This window comes from Onychomys torridus, chromosome X (genome assembly GCF_903995425.1).
Source record: "Onychomys torridus chromosome X, mOncTor1.1, whole genome shotgun sequence".
Taxonomy (NCBI): Eukaryota; Metazoa; Chordata; class Mammalia; order Rodentia; family Cricetidae; genus Onychomys; species Onychomys torridus.
The window spans coordinates 132,314,426-132,335,205 of NC_050466.1; the positions used below are offsets into that span (position 1 = coordinate 132,314,426).

At 42.1% G+C, this 20,780-nt stretch overlaps 1 protein-coding gene across 1 annotated transcript; it reads left to right on the plus strand.

Moving 5' to 3' along the window:
• The first annotated feature begins 3,135 nt into the window (after positions 1–3,135).
• LOC118573654 lies at positions 3,136–9,195 on the plus strand. Its single transcript, XM_036173938.1, has 2 exons — positions 3,136–3,164; positions 8,523–9,195. The coding sequence occupies exons 1-2, from the start codon at positions 3,136–3,138 to the stop codon at positions 9,193–9,195; spliced, it is 702 nt and encodes a 233-aa protein (XP_036029831.1).
• The last annotated feature ends 11,585 nt before the right edge of the window (positions 9,196–20,780 follow it).

Here is a 20,780-nt window from a genome sequence, read left to right on the forward strand (position 1 = left end):
ATTAGTTCCCACTTATTGTAAGAGGACATTTCTCTGATGATGAGTGAATGATGTACTGATCTATGGGGATAGCAGAATATGTTTAGGAGTCATTTTTGTTATATTTCTTTAACAAAAGAGTAGTATTTGGTTTTCTGCTAGGCCCATGGCATGTGTAGCCTCAATTTCTTGGCTACCCAAGCAGTGTCTGGCATGGCATCCATCTTAGGGATTCTGACTTAAATCTAATTAGAGAGTGGTTGGTTACTTCTACTACATTAATGTCACTATTGCACCATAGATCCTAGGGATTGTAGGTTGTTACCTAGGGATTATTGGTGCTTACCTTTCTTCTCTGCTAGCATGCAGAGTACCTTCTAGTACCATGAACACTAGTCAGTAGAATAAAAGCTCTATTTAGGCAGCATCTAGATTTCTCCATGTCCAGGTGATGCAGATGTTGACCTTCAGCAATAGTGCCTTACCATCAGTGTGTAGAGAGCAACCAACAGCCTTGGCAATAGCCTGTGGTGTTTGTGGATTTCAGTGGGGCCCCTTTGTCTAACAACTTAAATAGATGTAACCCATTCTTGGAAGTAGAAGATTCACTTAGTAGTGAAATTTGTTTAGATCAGGCATCATCTCTCTCCTGTTAGAGGATGTTCTATAGTAGTAGCTTTTGTGGGAGCCAGTTTTCAGGTTCCATGTAGCTTTACCCAGCAGGTCTGCATAGAGAGAATGATTGGACCGCAGGCCTGAGTATATGTGTCTGAGATGGTCTGCACTTGGCTGTGCTGAAGGGAGGTCTTTTGGTCCACCACTTGGCATTTCTATAAATGCCTGAGGGCAGAGACAGTCAGGGCTTGTTGGAATAGGTTCCAGGAACTCTCGAAGATATCTTGTATTTTCTATCTGTTTATCTTCACAATCTAAATCCTACTATCTAATATTTCCTGCTGCTTGCACTCAATAAAACTCTGGGGAGCTGTGGGGTTGGTGGTTAAATGTCCCACAAGCTTTCCATATGACAGAATAGAAGTTCTAAAATTGAATTAAAATGTAATAACTTACATATAATTCCTCCCCTTTTTCTACCCTCTTTTACTTCTTCCATGTCCCAGTCCCCTCATCTTTCCACAATTCAAAACCTCTTCTTTAACTGTTGTTATTACATATTCATATAAAAGAATAATATATCAATACTATTTGCTGAGTACATTCAGTGTTACTTGCATGCATATGTTTCTAGGGCTGACCAGTGGCTATTGGAAAACTGGACTTTCTTAGTACTGTTTCAGTGTCACTGTTTGTGATGGATCTGCTTATAGTTTTTTCATCTCTCCTTGGTTTAACTTTCATAGGTCATATATATCATGAAATTCATCCATTTTTTTTATGTTTCCAATTGGTAGAATATAGGTTTTGGAAGCATTTCCTTATAGGAATTTAGATTTCATTTGGTTCTGATGTACCATTACTGCTGTGTGGTAGCTATACAATTTAATTTTTTTATATAAAAAAGAGTTCATGTAGTACAAAGAAATAAAGATGTAAAAAGAAAAATCACATTTTCACTTTTTCTCTTCTCTCCTCACTCTTTTCTTCTGCTTCATTTGAGTATGTATCTACAATATGGGAGGTTCTCAAATTTTAACCATACTAAGATGGATTACTCTCTGTATATATTTATCATCACCTGCATAACTGGGTGACAGCCATTTCTGGGGAAGCTTTTTGATTTATGCTTTGGTTTTGTTTGTAACTTGACACTAGTTAGAGTTATCTTGCAGGAGGAACCCCTGTTAATAAAATGCCTACTGCTGATTGCCTACAGGCAACCCTATAGGGAATTTCTTGATTAATGATTGATATGGGAGGACCTAACTCACTGGTCAATGTCACCTCTATGTGTCTGGTCCTAGAAGGTGTAAAAAAGCAAGATAAGCAAGCTGTGGGAGGGAGCCACTAAGCAGTGTTTTTCCCATTGTTTCTGCTTCATTCAGTTCCTGCCTCCACTTTCCTCCCTGGGGTTCTTGTCCTGACCTCCTTTGATGATGGACTATGATATGAAAATAAGCCATATAAACCATTTCCTCTCCAAGTTGCTTTTGGTCATGATGTTCTATCACAGCAATAGAAACCCAAACTAAGACATTCATGTTTAAAGCTGAAAGAGAATGAGAAAAGTTGGAATTGGTTGGAATGAAAACAAAATTTCCCAGGATCTTAGTAATTATAGACTTCCCATATCTAATCTGTGTCTGTGTCTAAGAAGTTTATGGAAGCAAGGTGGCACCATACTCTCCATTTGAAGACATTTTGCTTTTATAAAGGAGGGTTGTTCTTCCCTTCCGCCATGACAATATTTTTTCTTTTATTTTCATGAGTTTTTTTTTTTCTTTTTTTTGGTAAAGCCACCTGAAATTATAACAACAAATTCATGCATAACTTCAAAAGTAAATTACTTTTTTAAAAGGCTATTAACACACCAGAGGGCTGTTTAAAATGCTGGTCCATTATGACTATATATTCATTGGTCATAGTCCACCATTCAGCCTTAGTAGCCATGGAAACGTAAGAATTTTTAAAGTGAGTTACTACTCTGACAACTGGCAGTCACTTACCTACATAGAAGAGAAAAAGAGGCAAGTATTTTACATTTCCAGGTGGTTTTATTAATCACATTGAATTTCACAGGACACAGAATGACAGAGAGGGCCATCGACATGTGATTAAGTATGTGTAAGTCTTGCTGAATATCATAAGTGCCTAGAAGCCCTGTGTGTGACTACAGGAAGCCAGGGAGCTGCACTGCTGTCTGTGTAGCTCCCTGAAGCTGAGTGTATGAATTAGCTTTTCTGTGTTGTTTCCTTATCTACAAAATGGGGATAATGATTGGGTGGGTATCATTGCAGGGTCAGTAATAACAGATCTACCAATACTCCTAAAGTGTTTAAATGAGGCTCCAACTAAGCCAAGATCAGGAGGGGAATGGAAAGGATTGTGGGATCCAGGGGTTGGGGAGACACTGCTCTAAGCTGAAATGCCTGCCTAACAGAACTTCTTTTTCTGAAGGTGTTTCTGCTCTTCCTCTGACTCCATTTATGGGCATTTCCTATTACTGAGAAGACCATCTATGGTCTTGCCACGTTCCAAATGGATCTACTTATCCAGAATACACAAAGGTAAAAGCCTTGTATTACATGGAGGCTTTCACATATGGTCTTTATGAAACACAGGAATCCACTCCATGCCTTTCAAACACAGGCAGAAACAGATTCTGACTAGCTAGCTCAGTGTTTTTGAACAACAGCAATCTTCATCCTGCTTCCACTTCTTCCTTAAACCTCCACGTTTCTGTAGTCCACGACCTCAAATGTGCCTTGGCAAGGAAGAGGATGTGGGCAGAGTGTTACACAAGCTACTATCAATTGAAGACCCATCTTGCTGATGGAACTTCCTTAGTAGAACAGCTACTGCCTCACTCAGTTAGGGAGTACATTTCATAGAGACTATGAAGCCAAGCATAGCTGGTAGGGAAGGTTTTCTGGCAAGAGATCCCATTTGTAGGTCCCTCAAACCTTCTTCATGGATAGTGGTAATGACATTATCCACATGCCTAGTGAGTTAATGACTTTGCCTCCTTCCTTTCTGATAAATTATCATCCTTTAGGTTATAGTTTTTTTCATGAGTGACAGTATATCTAAGGATTTGTATTGATGAGTAATTTAAATAAGTTTGTGAGAAGAGTTAATGTGGTGTCTTAGTTTTTTTAATTAAGAGTTTTTTTTCATTCATTTTACATACCAAAGATCCCCTCTTTCCTCCTCCTGCACACCCAGCCTCCCTACCCAATACACCCCCACTCCCTCCCACAAGAAGGCAAGGCCTCCCATGGGGAGGTACATTCAGTAGAGGAAATTCCAAGCCCTTCCCCCTGCATCAAGGCTGCGCAAGGAGTCCCATCATAGGTAGCGGGCTCCACAAAACCCGCTCATGCACCAGAGATGGATTCTTATCCTACTGACAGGGGGCCTCCCAAACAGATCAAACAACACAACTGTCTCTCCATGCAAAGGGCCTAGTTCAGTCCCATGTAGGCTCCACAGCCATTGATCCAACTTTCATGAGTTCCCTCTAGTTTGGTTTGGTCGTCTCTGCTTGTTTCCCCATTATGATCCTGATGCACTTGTTCCTAGAATCCCTCTTCTCTCTCTTTGACTGGACTCCTGGAGCTCTGTCTAGTGGTTGGCTGTGGATCTCTGCATCTGCTTCCATCAATCATTGGAGAAATTTCTGTGATGGCAGTTAGGGTATTCACAGGTCTGATCTCTGGGGCAAGTCAGTTCAGTTCAGGCACCCTCTCCACTATTGCTAGTAGCCCAGGCTAGGGTCATCCATGGGGATTCCTGGCAACTTACCTAGCACCAGGATTTTTTTGCTATCCCCATGATGCCTCTCTCTATCATGTATCTATTTCATTTCATTTTCTCTCCCTTCCTTTTCAAGTTCAATCACCCCATTCCCTTATGCTCCCATCCCTTATCCTCCATTTCCCACCCCTCATCACGAGTTTACTTATGGAGATCTCATCTATTTCCCCTTCCCAGAACACTCCATGCTTCACTCTTTGGGTCTTCCCTGTTAGCTTCTCTGTAGTTGTCTGTTGCCTGATTACCCTTTGACTTATATCTAGTATTCACTTATGAGTTGTTTCATACCATGTTTGTCCTTCTGAGACTGGGTTACCTCAATCAGAATGATATTTTCTAGATCTACCCATTTGCCTGCAAATTTCATGATGTCATTGTTTCTTATCTGTATAGTAGTACTCCATTGTGTATGTACCACATCTTCTTTATTCATTCTCCTTTGAGGGGCATCTAGGTTGTTTTCAGGTTCTGGCTATTACAAACAATGCTGCAATGAACGTAGTTGAACATGTGTCCTTGTGGTATGATTGAGTATTCCTTGGGTATATGGCCAAGAGTGCTACAGCTTGGTCTTGAGGTAGATTGATTTCCAATTTTCCAGATTACCACCTACTGATTTCCAAAGTGGCTACATCAGTTTGCTCTCCCACCAAAAGTGGAGTGTTCCCTTGATCCACAACCTCTCCAACATAAGCCGTCTTCAATGTTATTGATCTTAGCCATTCTGACAGGTGTAAGATTGTTTCTCAGAATCTTTTTGATTTGCATCTCCTTGTTAATTAAGGATGCTGAGCAATTCCTTAAATGTCTTTCAGCCATTTGAACTTCCTCTGTTGAGAATTCTATGTTTAGTTTTATAACGGATGGATCCTATTCATGGGCTTTCAGGTGTGCTGTCACATCACTAGTGTGAGATTTCTCCAGCTTCTTTATGTGGGCATTTAGTGCTATGAATTTCCCTCTTAGCACTGCTTTCATAGTGTTCCTTAAGTTTGGGTATGTGGTGTATTCATTTTCATTGATCTCTAGGAAGTCTTTAATTTCTTTCTTTATTTCCTCCTTAACCCATTGGTGATTCAGTTGAGCATTATTCAGTTTCCATGAGATTGTAGGATTTCTGTAGTTATTTTTTGTTGTTGAAATCTAACTTTAAACCATGGTGGTCAGATAGAACACAGGAGGTTATTTCAATTGTTTTGTATCTATTGAGATTTGCTTTGTGGCCAAGTATGTGGTCAATTTTAGAGAAGGTTCCATGGGGTGCTGAGAAGAAGGTATATTCTTTTTTGTTCAGGTGGAATGTTCTGTAGATATTGATTAAGTCCATTTGAGCCATAATATCAGTTAAGACCATGATGTCTCTCTTAAGTTTCAATTTGGCCCATCTGTCCAGAGGTGAAAGTGGGCTGTTGAAGTCTCCCACTATTAATGTGTGGGGTTTTATATGTGATTTACGCTTTAGTAATGTTTCTTTTACACATGTGGTTGCCCTTGTGTTTGGGGCGTAAATGTTCAGAATTGAGACTTCATCTTGGTGGATCTTTCCTGTGATGAGTATGTAATGTCCTTCATCATCTCTTTTGATTGATTTTTGTTTGAAGTCTATTTTGCTGGATATTAAGATGGCTACACCAGCTTGCTTCTTAAGAAGCCATTTGATTGGAAAGTCTTTTCCCAGCCTTTTATTCTTAGGAGGTGTCTGTCTTTGAATTTGAGGTGTGCTTCTTGTATGCAGCAGAAAGATGGGTCCTGTTTTCGTATCCACTCTGTTAGTCTGTGTCTTTTTATAGGCGAATTAAGTCCATTGATATTAAGGGATATTAATGACCAGTGATTGTTCGTTCCTGTTATTATTTTTATTTTTTGGTGGTAGTGTGTGTGTACTTCTATTCTTTGGGGTTTACTGCTGTGGTATTATCTATTGCCTGTGTTTTCATGGGTGTATCTGCCTTTCTTAGGTTGGAATTTTCCTTTTAGTGCTTTCTGTAGGGCTGGGTTTGTGGATAAGTATTGTTTAAATCTGGTTTTGTCTTGGAAGGTCTTGTTTACTCCATCTATGTTGATTGAAAGTTTTGCTGGGTATATTAGTCTAGGCTGGCATCCATGGTCTCTTCGTGTCTGCATTATATCTGTCCAGGTCCTTCTGACTTTCAAAGTCTCCATTGAGAAATTGGGTGTTATTTATGATGTGTTTGCCTTTATAAGTCATTTGGCCTTTTTCCCTTGCTGCCCTTAATATTCTTTCTTTATTCTGTACGTTTAGTTGTTTAATTATTATGTGGCCAGGGGACTTTTTTGGGGGGTCTAGTCTGTTTGGTGTTCTATAGGCTTCTTGTATCTTCATAGGCATTTCCTTCTTTATGTTGGGAAAGTTTTCTTCTATGATCTTGTTAAATATATTTTGTAGGTTTGGTCTTTTCATGGTGTCCCAAATTTCTTGGACATTTTGGGTCATGACTTTGTTGGTTTTAGTGTTTTCTTTGACTGCTGAATCTATTTCTTCTACTGTATCTTCAACACCAGAGATCCTCTCTTCCATCTCTTGCATTCTGTTGGTTATACTTGCCTCTGAAGTTCCTGTTTGTTTATTCAGATTTTCTATTTCCAGCATTCCTTCTGCTAGTGTCTTCTTCATTTTTTCTATTTCCCTCTTCAGGTCTTGGACTGTTTCCCTTGCTTTTTCATGATTTTCTTTCAGGGACTTATTGTTTTCTCCTGCTTTATTTGTCCTTTCCTCTAGTTTTTTATAGCATTCTTCCCACTTTTAGTTTGTCTGTTCCTCCACTTTATTTTTGATTTCTTCTATATAAGGGTCTAGCATCTTCATATTGTTACTTATCAGGTTGTCTTCTTCTTCTTCTTCTTCTTCTTCTTCTTCTTCTTCTTCTTCTTCTTCTCCTCCTCCTCCTCCTCCTCCTCCTCCTCCTCCTTCTTCTTCCATTCTGTGATGTTCAGGTCTAGCTGTTGGAGAAGGGCTAGGTTCTGGTGATGCTGTATTGCTCTTTATTTTGTTGTATGTACTTCTGCCTTGGCATCTGCCCATCTCCTCGTGGGTTCATTCGTGGTCTTATCTGTGTAGTTGGTCCAGACATAGATGACAGATTTAGGGAGCCTCTCTCTGGTCCAGATGGAGGCTCTGTGCTAGATGGGAGCTCTGGTCCAGAGGAGAGTGCTGGGCAGATAGGAGCTGGGGGGCTGGACTCTGAGTCTCAAGAAGTCCCTGGTGTCTCCTTATCTTGTCCAGATGGGAGCTCCTCTTGTCCAGATGGGTGTTCTGGGACAGGATGGAAGCTCTGGTCCAGATGGGTGTTCTGGGGCAGGATGGAATGCTGGACACTGGTCTCTAAGTCTCCAGAAGTGGCTGGGGTCTCCAGCAGATGGGTGTGGGGGCAAGGCGTTGAGGTTATAGTGTCCACTGGAGGGTCTCTCTGGTCCAGATGGGAGATCCGGGGCACATGGGTGCTGGGGGCTGGTCTCTGAGTCTCAGGAAGTGGCTGGAGTCTAGGGCAAATGGGTTTGGGGGCAGGGTGTGAAAACTGCAGGGTCTGCCTGCAGTCTTGGAAAAGGGGAGCCTTCTCATAGGGCCCACCAATTGGCTGGAAACTGGGGCCAAGTTGGGCAGGTCCTCCCAGGATGGTGCCCACGGGTGGGACCCAGGGGCGGTTGCCTCTCTGACTATATCCCCAGGCACTCACCTCTGGTCCAGATGGGAGTTCTGTGGCAGATCTATTCATAATATTTCTATATTAGAAACATGGTGAATAAACATGATATTAGTGTGATATTGCCAACCCCCATCTCACTGTCAATTCCAAACACTGAAATTCCTGGTCAATAAATAAGAACATTTCAGCATTTGATGGATATTATGAAATTGTTATACAAAATATCACATAGTGGCTATTTCTACTATACTCATGTATTTCCAAGGTTCTATTACTATTATCTACAGTGCTCCTAATAGTCATCTGTTCATAGACCACTGAGACATCTCTATGTGACAACAGGGACAAGATACGAGAGCTCAGTGCTCTCTAAAACATGACTCATTCTATTTTCTCACCTTCTTTTGTATTCTCACTAATTCTATTCTTTGATGCCATCTTCAGATTTGCCAACATGAAGGAGTGCATATTCAAGTTGAGTTGCCTCCTTTGCAGTACATCTGCTTTGGTGTTTGAAATCATTCTTGCAAACAACCGATGCTGGCGCCTTTGGGAATTCGACAACAAGGTGGTGCAGTTCGTGTCCATTGGACTCTGGGAAGCTTATTACCCTCAGGACTTTAATATCTCAGGGTCTGTGACCAGGATGCTGGTTCACATCCCTATCGATTCAACCTGGAACAAGTCATCGGAATTTCAGTATTTACAAGCCCTGATAATGTGGGCCTTTTTGATGAAAATTCTAGTTGTGATTTTCAGTTTAGTGGCCATTAAGATCAGCTGTATGGAAGACCCAGTCATTGAGATCCAGCTATTTTGCTACAAGATGTCTGCCATAATTTTGGCTGTGAGCAGCATTTTTACACTTGTTGCTGTGACCTTGAACCACCTGGTAGACATTTATGGGCAAACCACTCTTGACTTTCCACCTGACTTTCCCATAAAGAAAGAAGACATTATAAAGAAACACTGCACAACTGTGTTCCCAATGGGTGTCCTGACAGCCACGATGTCACTCTTTGGTGTCATTTTTTTCCTCTATGAGATGATCTCTCTGACGGTACAGAGTCAGGTGAAGGCCCAGTGTGCTTCCGAACTGGCTGAGCAAAAGGCCTGAAGAAGTGAGGGCTTTGGCATTTGTAACATCTGCCAGGAGAATCCTTGAAGAAATTGTCCATTTTCACACATTACTGTGTAATCACTAACTCATTCCAAATAAAATATCAACTTGATTTCTGAGGTGTGTTTAAACTGTATATTCTCCCCTCCTGTCAAATACACTCCTTTCTTTAAGTATTTTCACATTCTAACCTCTGTGGGTGATGCTCATGTCTTTGGATACTGCCAACAAGCAATAACAGGCAAGACTACTGGTGAAATGCAAGTTGCTTAAATATACATGACATATACAAGGTGAAAGAAGGTTTGTAAGTAAGCTGACACCTTAACAGACATACATGAGAACCCCACATTCCTGTGTGGAAACATTTAAGTACTCAAATCTCTGGAGGGTAGAGCTGGATGTCTCAGCCTTGGCACTGCTGGCAGTGTGGGATGGTATCTTGGAGTAAGAAGGCAATGCTGCACACTGAAGATGCCAGTGCCATCTGAAGCCTGTCTCTACCAGAAAGCAGTAACCATCTCCTAATTACCTGGTTGTGAAGATCACAAAAGGCCAGGCATCTCCAGTGTGCTCTGATGGGCCATGTGGTGTGCAGAAGACAGGACAGCTTGTCAGGGCTGGTTTTCTTGTTTTATCATCTCCACCACTGAGTTCAATCTCAAATTATCAGGCTTGATGGCACACACTCTTACCTAGTGAGAAATCTCACCAACCTCAAGTTTATTGCTTTTAAGATACAATATTCTACCTCTTGTTGCTATAAGATTAAGTTCATTTTATTATGCAAAACAAATTTATTCTATCTCAAACAGTCCAATGTTTCTCAGGAGTCCAGTGCCTTTTTAGAGTCTCAGGGCAGGTTTTCAACAGTGAGAACCTGAACAATCATAAATCAACTCCCATACTTCTAACATAAAATGGTATAGAGTAAATATTGCCATTATAAAATGGAGGAATGGGGACAAAGAAAGGGAAGAGTGTCCTGAAGGAAGACCTAAAACCAAGAGGGAAAACTCTGAATCCAGAAGCTCTGTATTATACCTGTCATCTAGTGATATGATGGTATGTATCATTTTGTAGTCAAGGGGCCTAAGGAACCCTTGCTTTCCAGTTTTACTGCCTGTAGTACTATAACCTTTCCTTCTTTCTCTCTTTTCTTTCTTTCTTTCTTTCTTTCTTTCTTTCTTTCTTTCTTTCTTTCTTTCTTTCTTCCTTCCTTCCTTCCTTCCTTCCTTCCTTCCTTCCTTCATTCCTTTCTTTCTTTCTTTCTTTCTTTCTCTTTCTGTCTCTGTCTCTTGGTTTTTTGAGACAGGGTTTCTCTGTGAAACAGTCATGGGTGTCCTGGAACTCACTCTGTATAACAGGCTTACCTCAAACTCACAGAGATCCACCTGTCTCTGCCTCCTGAGAGCTGTGATTAAAGGTAAGTGCCACCATTGCCTGGCTTGTAGCCTCTTTCTTGATCTCTCTAAAACATATACATGTAGCTTTCTATGGCAAGCACATCAAGGTCCTGTCTTCTAACATTCTACTGTCTTCATTGAAGCGTCAAGTTCATATTCAGTTTCATGACAGGGTCTTCTAAACTCCCTAGATGGCCTTTGTGGGTCTCCAGCCATGATATACATTCTATGACCTTAGGGGATCTGAAACTGTGAGTCAAGATTCTACTTACCCTATAATCTTGTGTTTGTGCTTATAGAAAATTCAGTATCATGTAGAATATTCTCCCAAGCTCTTTGGCAAGTTGTGATGGAACCTGGCTATGCTGGATAGTTTTTTGTTGTTGTCATTGTTGTCATCTTGATGCAATCTTGATTCATCTGAAAGAGTAAACTTTAGTTGAGTAAATGCCTTCAGGAAACTGGCCTTTAAGAGAGTGTGTGGAAGCTGGGTGAGGTGGTACACGCCTTTGATCTCAGCACTTAGGAGGCAGAGGCAGGTGGTTCTCTGTGAATCTGAGTCCAGGCTAGTCTACAGATCAAGTTCCAGGACAGGCAGGGTACACAGAGAAACCCTGTCTCAAAAAGCAAAACAGAAAGTGTGTGGATCATTCTCTTGAGTAATGATTAACCTGGGAGTATCTAGTCCACTGTGTGTGATACAGGTGTTTGTGGGTTGCATAAGGAAGCAAGCTGAAGTAGCCATGGAGAGAAAGGCAGTGTTCCTTCATGGTCTGTGCTTCAGTTCCTGTCTCCAAGTTTCTGCCTTGATTCCTTACCTATGTGTTCTGTCAGTAATGGACTGTGAAGCTCTTGCTCTGGCTTTCTCTAAGGTTAACTTCCCCAGAATCAAACCCAACTGTACTATCTCTGCCCTCAGAGGCCTACCTTGAGATGCTTAGTTCAGCCATGGTCTTTATCTGGTGAGGTTTCCAGAATCTCTCCTGCCAGCCCAATCCACACTGCTAGGCCAAGAAGTGGTCACATGGATCCTTCATTTAACCATATCTGGTGAATTCCCAGTGCCACCCCTACACTCTAGATGCAGACTGTACATCAGCTTTGCTTGTAGAATTTCCGTGAACTTCTTCCAGCACCATCTATAAAATCCCAGGCCTAAGTCCCATCATGCAGCTCCTGCACTTGCTATTTCTGTTTAGTTCCCCTGTATCCCAGCCTGCCTATGTCATCTATACATACCAGGCCTATCTCCTATGCACAGATCTTGTATCAATTTTTCTTGAAAGGTCCACAGATATTCCCCTGCTTGTGCAATGTTTACCCTTTCAAGCTTGGTCCTAATCAGACAACTCCTTCACCAAATTTACTGGTGAGTTACCCCAGTAGTAAGCCCAGATTTGCAATATGCCTACTAAGAGGCCTAGCTAGCTAAGTATATGTGTAGATCAGGCAAAGTGTTTATTTTGTGAGTGTGGTGGTATTGTGTTCCCCAAATATTGTGCACCTTAATAAACTTATCTGGGGTCAGAGAAAATAACAGCCATTAGATATAGAGGCCAGAAAATAGTGGTACACATACCTTTAATCCTACCATTCCTGAGGCAGAGATCTGTCTGGATCTCTGAGTTCAAGGCAACACTGGAAACAGCTAGGCATGATGACTCATGTCTTTAATCCCAGGAACTGACGGCAGAAAGCAGAAAGGTATATAAGGCATGAAAACCAGGAACTAGGTTGGTTAAGCTTTGAGGCTTTTGAGCAACAGTTCTTCTGAGACCTGTTTGGATGAGGACACAGAGGCCTCCAGTCTGAGGAAACAGGATCACCTGAGGAACTGTCGAGGTGAGGAAGCTGTGGCTTGTTCTGCTTCTCTGATCTTACAGTATTCACCCCAATACCTAGCTCTGGATTTGTTTTTATTGAAAAGAACTTTTAAGATTCGTGCTACATGTGAGAAAATCTGAGCCTCCCCTGTCACACTATATCCAACTTCCCAGACATTGGACAAGTCACACTGGATATTCCCTATTGTTCTCCCAGAACCAAGCCCACTCCTGCTGTCTGAACTCTCCTATGCCTAACTCTGCATGTCTACATTGAGCACCCACTTTTTCTGGTCATCTCCCAATAGCCTTTCTTGCAAGCATCATCACTTTATGTCCAGGCCCAGCTTCTGGCCAAACAAATGCCACACAAGATTTCACTGGTGAGTTCTCTCTTGAGAAAGCCCATCTGTGAGAACTTCATACTCCAATTCTTAATTTGAACTTACAGGTCTTACACTGACCTTACCTGGTAAAGTCCCTGGAATCTTGGCCACCAGTGACATCACCACACTCCCATGGCTTTCTCTGGTGGTATAGCTCCTGCACCTTCTTTCCCTGGTTAGTTCTTTAAGAAACGAGCTGCTCTGATCTGGTGGAGAGGAAAGACAGAACAGCAGTGAAGGGTAAGGTTTTCAGCTCTCAGCTATTGCTCTGACATCTTGGCTTTTAACTCTGCAATTGGCTCTGTGTTTCCTATTTAACAAGATGGTTACATCTACAGATCTGGTTGCATAGATCAAAGATTGGGTGTGCCTGGTGTGAAAGCTTAGTAAGACCTCCAGTCTATTCCCTACAGACAAAGAGAAGCTTATACCAGGATATCTTTGTATAGATAAAAACTTAGGCCTGTTTCAAGTTCCCAGGTAGTGATATCAGCTACAGGAACTTAAAAATACAAAGTCAGGATGTTCGGCCATTTGATAGGGACTAATTGGCCATAAAACATCTCAATCCAGAGACAGCTCATAAAACTCCTCACATGGTTGTTGAACAAACGAAAGATAAAGATAACATGAAAGACTGGGAAAAAAAGGAACTGATACTAACCAAGGAGAGGGAAGGGTTTGTGGAGAATGAATTATGTGGTCTGTACCTTTAAGAGCAAGGCTCACAAAGAAATAGGGAGATCCTTCCAGTGTTACAGCTATGAGTGAGTGATTTGGGACAAGTTTCCCTGCCGTGGCTTGTAAACTTGTAAGTTGAAATAAACCTTGCTTTTGCATTTTAGACATCCTTGGTCCTTGGTGGTCTCTTTGGGATCTGGGCATAACACTGGTGGCATTCCCTGGAAGCTTTCTTAACAGAGTCATCTACTCTCTCAGCCCTAGTTCAGGTCATGAGTCTCTTGCAACAGCTTTCTGTGGTGATATTTTGTTTGTGCTCTAAGAAATAAAGCTTACATGGAGATCAGAGGAAAAAGCCAGCCACTATATTAAACATAGAAGTCAGGTCTTTAATCTTAGCATCTGGAAGGCAGAGAGTCATCCAGATCTCTGTGAGTTCAAGACCACACTAGGAACAGAGCCAGGCATGGTAGCACACACTTTTAAATTCCAACACTAGTTAGCTATAAAGGTGTGGCAAGTCTATACAGACAGGAAGTGACAGAGCTAGGCAGAAAGAGGAAGTGATGTAGCTGGGTGGAGAGAGGCAATAAGATGGCAGGGACAGACAGGATACAGGCATGAGTAAACAGGAAGTGGCTCTCTCTGGAGGCTAAGAAGTAGGTGAGGTAAGGTTGGCTGTGTCTTGTCCTGTTCCTGTGATCTCAGTTTTCACTCCAGTATCTGGCTCTGGGCTTTTTTATTAATAAGACCTTCTAGCAATGTGTGTTAAACATCTTTCCCAAATGAGTTCTCCCAGAACCAAGAACACTGGCACCATTTCTACTATCCAAGGCCAAGAGCTAGATTCACAGATTGCACAGCAGTTTTGCCTGATGATGCTACCCAGAACCTCTTACTCCAGCTTCACCCTGGCACTCCCAAGTCTAGTGGTCTATTTACAGATGGCCAGATCTCATATCAGCTTTGTCTTGGTAGGTTCAAAGAACCTCTCCCATCAGCACCATCTATACAGTTCCTAGCCTAGCTGTTTTTGTAGATTTCCTTCACTTCTCTGTTCACTTCTGAATACTAACTGAACTGAACAGGCTTGTATCATTTCTTTATTCCCCAGACCTGGTTCTGAATGTTCATATTGCTTTCCAGATTTGCCTTGTGAATTTAAAAGCACATGGCCAGAGCCTTCTCCATACTCACAGACCTACTCCAGGTCACAGTCAAACTGTTAATGAAGCTTCATTCCCTGGAGAGTTCACCCAGAACCAAGAATACCTGCACCATTTCCACAGTTCAGTGTTAACTTTGTACGCACAAATGTACATCATCTTTTCCAGATGACCACAAATTTGCCCACTATCTCTATTTCCACTTATCCAGTAAGTAGCCCCTACAGAAGAATTTCCTAGTGAGTTCCACATAACCAAGCCTGCCAGAACCAATTACATGCTCCCAAACCTAGTTCTGGATGTGGAGTTAGCATACAGGTTTTGACTACTAAGCTCCCCAGAAACACACCCATAAGAACTACCCCCTCATTCTAGTCCTAGTTAAAGACTTGGGTTACTTGCCTCCTGCTTGGGTTACCTTGGTGAGTTTTCTTTGGAACCTGTGGAATTATGGACCCACATTCTTAGCTCTGTATGTACTGGCTTGTCTGATGAAACACCACAGGACCTTGCAAGGCCTCTACATCACCATACTTCTAAGCCAAGGTTCTTCTGTCTCAGTCATTGCACTGGATTTCCCTGAAAAGGATTCTGAGAATCAAGGCTGCCTGTGCCATTTTCATAGCATCTCCTGATGTCCTGATTGCAGTTTTGCCTGGTATGCTCCTCATAGGTTTCATGCCAGTGCCTTATGCACACTTGGGGGCTTAGCACCCATAACTGAGCTCCCACATTAGCATTCTCTGGTCACTTCCTGTCTATGCTATTAACACACTACCAAGTTCTAGATGCACCAAACCTGCACTGATTTACATGGTGATGTTCTACAGAACCTTTCCTGCCTGAGTTATGCATATACACATTGGCCTTGCTCTGAAGGCCAGTTAAGACTCAGTTACTTCACTTGCTTTCTCTGCTGAGTACCCTGAGAACTGATCTGGTTCTCCATTCTCTACACCTTGCTTATTAGACTTGCCTGGTGAGCTGCAAAGATGCTCTGCTGTCAGCATATATTCTCCACTCTGGAATCAAGCTGTGTTCAAGCAGTATGTGCACCAACTTTACCTGGCAAGTGCCCCCAGAACCATCTATAGCTGTGCCCCCTTCAGCCGCAGGTCTTGTTCTGAATGCAGAGACCACACACTGATTTTCCCTATGACATTCCAATGCCAGTTCCTCAGCTGATCCTGTTTCCTCAGACTGGAAGCCTCTGAGACCTCATTCAGAATGGATCTCAGCTGAACTGTGCTGCTCCAAAGCCTAAACAATTAACCAGCCAAATGTTTCTAGTTTCTGGCTGTCATGCCTAATATACCTTTCTGCTTTCTACCATCACTCCCTGGAATTAAAGGGTAACTTTCTGAGATTAAAGGCGTGAGTCACCATGCTTGGTTGTATCCTTGAACAGATGGATTTCTGCCTCTGGAATTCTAGGATTAAAGGTGTGAGTGCCACCATTTTCTAGCCTCTGTATCTAGTGGCTGTCTGTTCTCTGACCCCAGATAAATTTATTAGGGTGCACAATATTTTTGGGAACACAGTACCACCACAGAAATCTATCACAATTCTCTTCTCCCAGCCATTGCTCCCTTTCAAGGAGCAAATGGAGGGATTCTGAGGTGAGTTCTCCAAGAAGCAAAGCAACCTGCACCATTCTACCTCATATGGCCTAGCTCTAGACATATACCTCCTGGACTGGGTTTTCCTAGTGAGATGCTCCAGAACCGGTTTTCCTTCAACCGTCTTGCACACTACCCATGCCTGTTTTGAGTGTACAGAACATATACCATATGAGGCTTTCTTGCAATGCCAGCCCCAAATCATAACACAGAGACTTATTACTTATTAATTATAAATGTGCAGCCTTAGCTTAGGCCTATTTCTAGCTAGCTTTATTGATAACTTAAATTAACCTATTTCTATTAATGTATGTGCTGCCCTTACGCTCATTTACCTCATCTGTGTACTGTCCATCCTGTTTTCCTGCTTCCTCTGTTTCTGATTGGCTTGGCACTGGCTGGCCCTGGTGTCTCTTTTTCTTTCTTTCCACCAGCCCTGCCTATCCCTCTTCTGCTTAGCTATTGGCCATTCAGTTTTTTATTTTTCTATTTTACATTTTATGTGTTAATTAAAGGTTTTCATTTTTTTCCTTTTCCTTTATGAAGAAAATTTCTACTCATTCTACATACCACCCACAGATCCCATCTCCTTCCTCATCCCACCCCCAGCCCTTCCTCCCAAGCCACCCCATATCCCCACAACTCTCAAATCAAGTTCTCCCATGGGGAGTCAACAGAGCCTGGCACACTGAGCGTTGGCAAGTCCAAGCCCCTCCCCACTGCATCAAGACTGCACAAGGCATCACACCACAGGCACCGGGCTCCCAAAAGCCTGCCCATACAGCAGGGACAGATCCCTATCCACCCTTCTGGGTACTCCCCAAACAGTTTGAGCCAAACCACTCTCCTTCATAACCAGAGGGCCTAGTCTAGCCTAATGGGGGCTCCACATCCACCAGTCTACAGTTCATGGGCTTCCACCAGTGTGGCTGATCAATTCTGCATGTTTTCCCATCATGATCTCATGTACCGTGCATTCAAAATCCCTCCTCTCTCTCATCGATTGGATTCCCAGAGCTCAGTCAGGTGCCTGGCTGCGGATCTCTGCATCTGCCTCCACCAGTCACTGGACAAAGACTCTATGATGACTGTTAGGGTATTTGCTAGGCTGGTCACCAGAGTAGACCAGTCCAGGCACCCTCTAGACCACTGCCAGCCTCCCAGGTGGGGTCATCCTTGTGGATTCCTGAGAGCCTCCCCAGCACCTGCCTCTTCCTATTCCCATGATGTCCTCATCTATCATGGTATCTCTTTCCCGTTTTTCCCACTCTGTCCCTGTGCCAGCTAGAACCTCACATTTTCTCATGTTCTCCTCACCCTCTACCACCCACCCCTCACTACCAGTCTGCTCATGTAGATTTCATCCACTTCTCCTTTGCTGGACCATACATGTGTCCCTTCTAGGGTCTTTCCCTGTTAGCTAGCCTCTCTGGAGCTGTGGGCTGCAGTCTGACCATCCCTTCCCTCACATCTAGTATCCACTTATGAGTGAGTACATACTGTGTTTGTCCTTCTGAGTCTGGGTTACCTCAGTCAGGATGATATTTTCTAGTTCCATCTAAACTTTGAACTTTAAAAATTATTTGCATACTTCCTGTCTTGTTAAGAAACTTTCTAATTAGTTCTAGTGATAATAATTAAGAAATAATTAGAACATTATTCTGTCTTGTTAAAAAATGTTAACTCTCTTCTAGGCATTAAATCTTTACGTGTTTTCTAAGTTAGATATGTGCTAATGATAGCCCTGTGGAGAGTTTGATTAATATAAGTTTGTATCTATAGAATTTCTTTAAGACATGTAGTAATAAATGGCCATATTAGTTGTAAATGTAAGTTTAAAAAGATAAGAAATATATTTGCTAAGGTAGCATATTTACTAAGGTAGTCCTATAGAATGTAAGTAAGACTTAGGTAAGGTTTACTTAGTTAGGGTTTGTGGAGTAGTCCTGTAGAATGTAAGTTTATTATGTAGGCTTGAATGAGACTTGGGTAAGGTTTATAAAGTAGTCCTATAGAATGTAGGTTTAAATTGGTCATAAATTAAGTAAAAAAATATAGGTTTAGAATATATAGGCTTAGTGTGAAGGTTTAATAAAGGGATATGAATCCATGGCAGACTACAGACTTGGCAATTCCAGAAAAACCAACAATGGCCAGAAGCAGCTCCAGAAACTGCTAATTTCAAAAACTAGCAGTAGAAAGTAATGTCCACTGCTGAAATCCATGAAGCGTCATAGCTTCCCAAACAGCAGACACAAAGAGCCAGCAAAAGCAGAGCCAGTACTAGCAGCCAGGGTCTGCAGGCTTTTGGCTGTGAAGCTAAGGTACAAGAGAGGCTAACAGTAAGCAACAGTCTGGAAAGCCATGCAGAGTTGTCAGTCTGCGAGAAAAGTGAACAGTAAGGTTCTGCAACCTTTGAGATGCTACACCATGAGAAAGGCAAAACAACAGGCAGCAGCTCAGGAAGGCCAGCAGTGATACCATGCTGCGGGAAAAATGAACAGCAAGCAGAGCAGTGGTGAACAGTAGAGACTGCAGAGTTCAGACTGTTCCCAGAGGCCGAGAGCAGAATGGTTTCAGTGCCAAACAAGCAGCTAAGACTCGCTGGAAAGCAGTTTGCTATGGAGGTGAGAATGGTACTCCAGGTCGAACAGTCAGCCTGAGGCACTGCAGGACTGCTGAGACTGAGGGCAACCTGAGCTCCCAGCAGCAGGATGTGACTGCATTCATGGAGTTGCCCTGAGGCTATATTCATCAAACAACAGGACAGTGTCCAGAGAATTCTGGGACTTGGTTTGGTGAGCATTTGGACTGTCAACGATGTAGGTCATTGGGTTTTCCTCCCAAAGCAAGGGTTGCTATGGGAAGGCCACAGTTTCAGCTCATGGCAGCTGAAGGAGCCTTGAGCCCTAGGCTAGATGAAGCTCTCTAGCCTGGTCCCAGAGTGGCCCAGCTACAGAAGGCTACACACTGCAAAGCACAGCAGTAGATGAAAGCCTTGGTTTCAGAGAGACTTGCTTGAACTGAAAAGTTTCCATTGTGGGACTTGTGTTTGGAAATGTTTGCTTCAGAGTCATTACAACTCTGAGAGTTATACACAAACTTAAGGGCAGCTGACAAGCCAGGCCCTGACTACGAATGCTCAGAGGAACTTTTAGGAATGGTACCAGAACTCTTTTTGAACTTTTTGAAATTAAAAAAATGAAATGGACAGTAACGATTTCATTACAATGAGACAGTTTTAATTTACTTATGCATATAGACTGTGCCAATGGTGATGATGGAACTATTTACGTAAAAATGGTACTACTTATTGAGAAATTTAGGTTTTCCTTTTTTGTTGTTTTTTTTTTTTTTTGTTTGTTTGTTTTGTTTTTTAGAGACAGGGTTTCTCTGTGTAGCTTTGCAACTTTCCTGAAACTCGCTCTGTAGCCCTGACTGGCCTCGAACTCACAAAGATCAACCTGCCTCTCTGCCTCCTGAGTGCTGGGATTAAAGTCGTGCACCATCACTACCCAGGAAAATTTAGGTTTTCTAACTAGGCTTCAGATTTATTTTAAGATATAAAGAAAAGGGAGAATTAATTTTCCTCAGTATATTTAATTTAAAAAATATTTTCATGTTACCTGAGTGAAATAATGTTATGTTTTATATAGCTCTATTAAGAAATTGTGCTTGAATGTAGATTTGTAGGTTGAGAGTAGGTTCATAAGAAGGTTGAGAATAGGAATTATAATTTTGTATAGTTCTGTTTATGTTAGAATTACTATGTTAAGTTTGATGCAGTTGCATCAAGAGTTTTTCCTTTTAAAATATAAAGAAGAGGGACCTGTTGTAGCCCACTAGGTTTCCTAGTGGCTGTATCCAGCAGGACTGTATAAGAGGTTGATTGGACCACAGGTATGGGTACCAGACCTATGACTGTAACTAACAAGGAGGAGGTCTTTTGCTCCACCCCTTGGCATTGTTATAAATAGACCTTTGGAATAAAGTTCTGGGCCCATTTGGATAAGGATCCATGCCCACCTGAGTCTGTCCTGTGTTTTCTTTCTGTTCTCTCTCCCCTCTTTATTTATAACTAAGTCTCTTATCCCCCATTCCTCAAGAGTTCCTAGGGTAAAGAAGTGTGGGGGCTGGTCTCTTATATCCTTGAAGAAGTTTCTTAATCTAAGTCTCAAATTCCTCAGCTACAAAGTATGTATAGCCTGGACCTCATAGGATTTTAGAAAGGGCTATACATCCCAGTGCATGCCAACTTTTAGGCCTAGCTCTTCTGCATTCCCCTAAGTGTTCCAAGATGATTTACAGTGTTTATTCCTGCTGATGTAGAAAGGGTAGTAAATAAAAAGTGGAGCAAATCAATGATGGCAGCCATTTTAGTAACTGGTACTGATTTGCCCATATTTATTTGCTCAAAAAAGCTAAATATACTTAGAAAATAGTATAATATGTATAATGTCTTTCTTTGAGGTGGGTAAGCAAAGCACTGGGCCATGCCTTA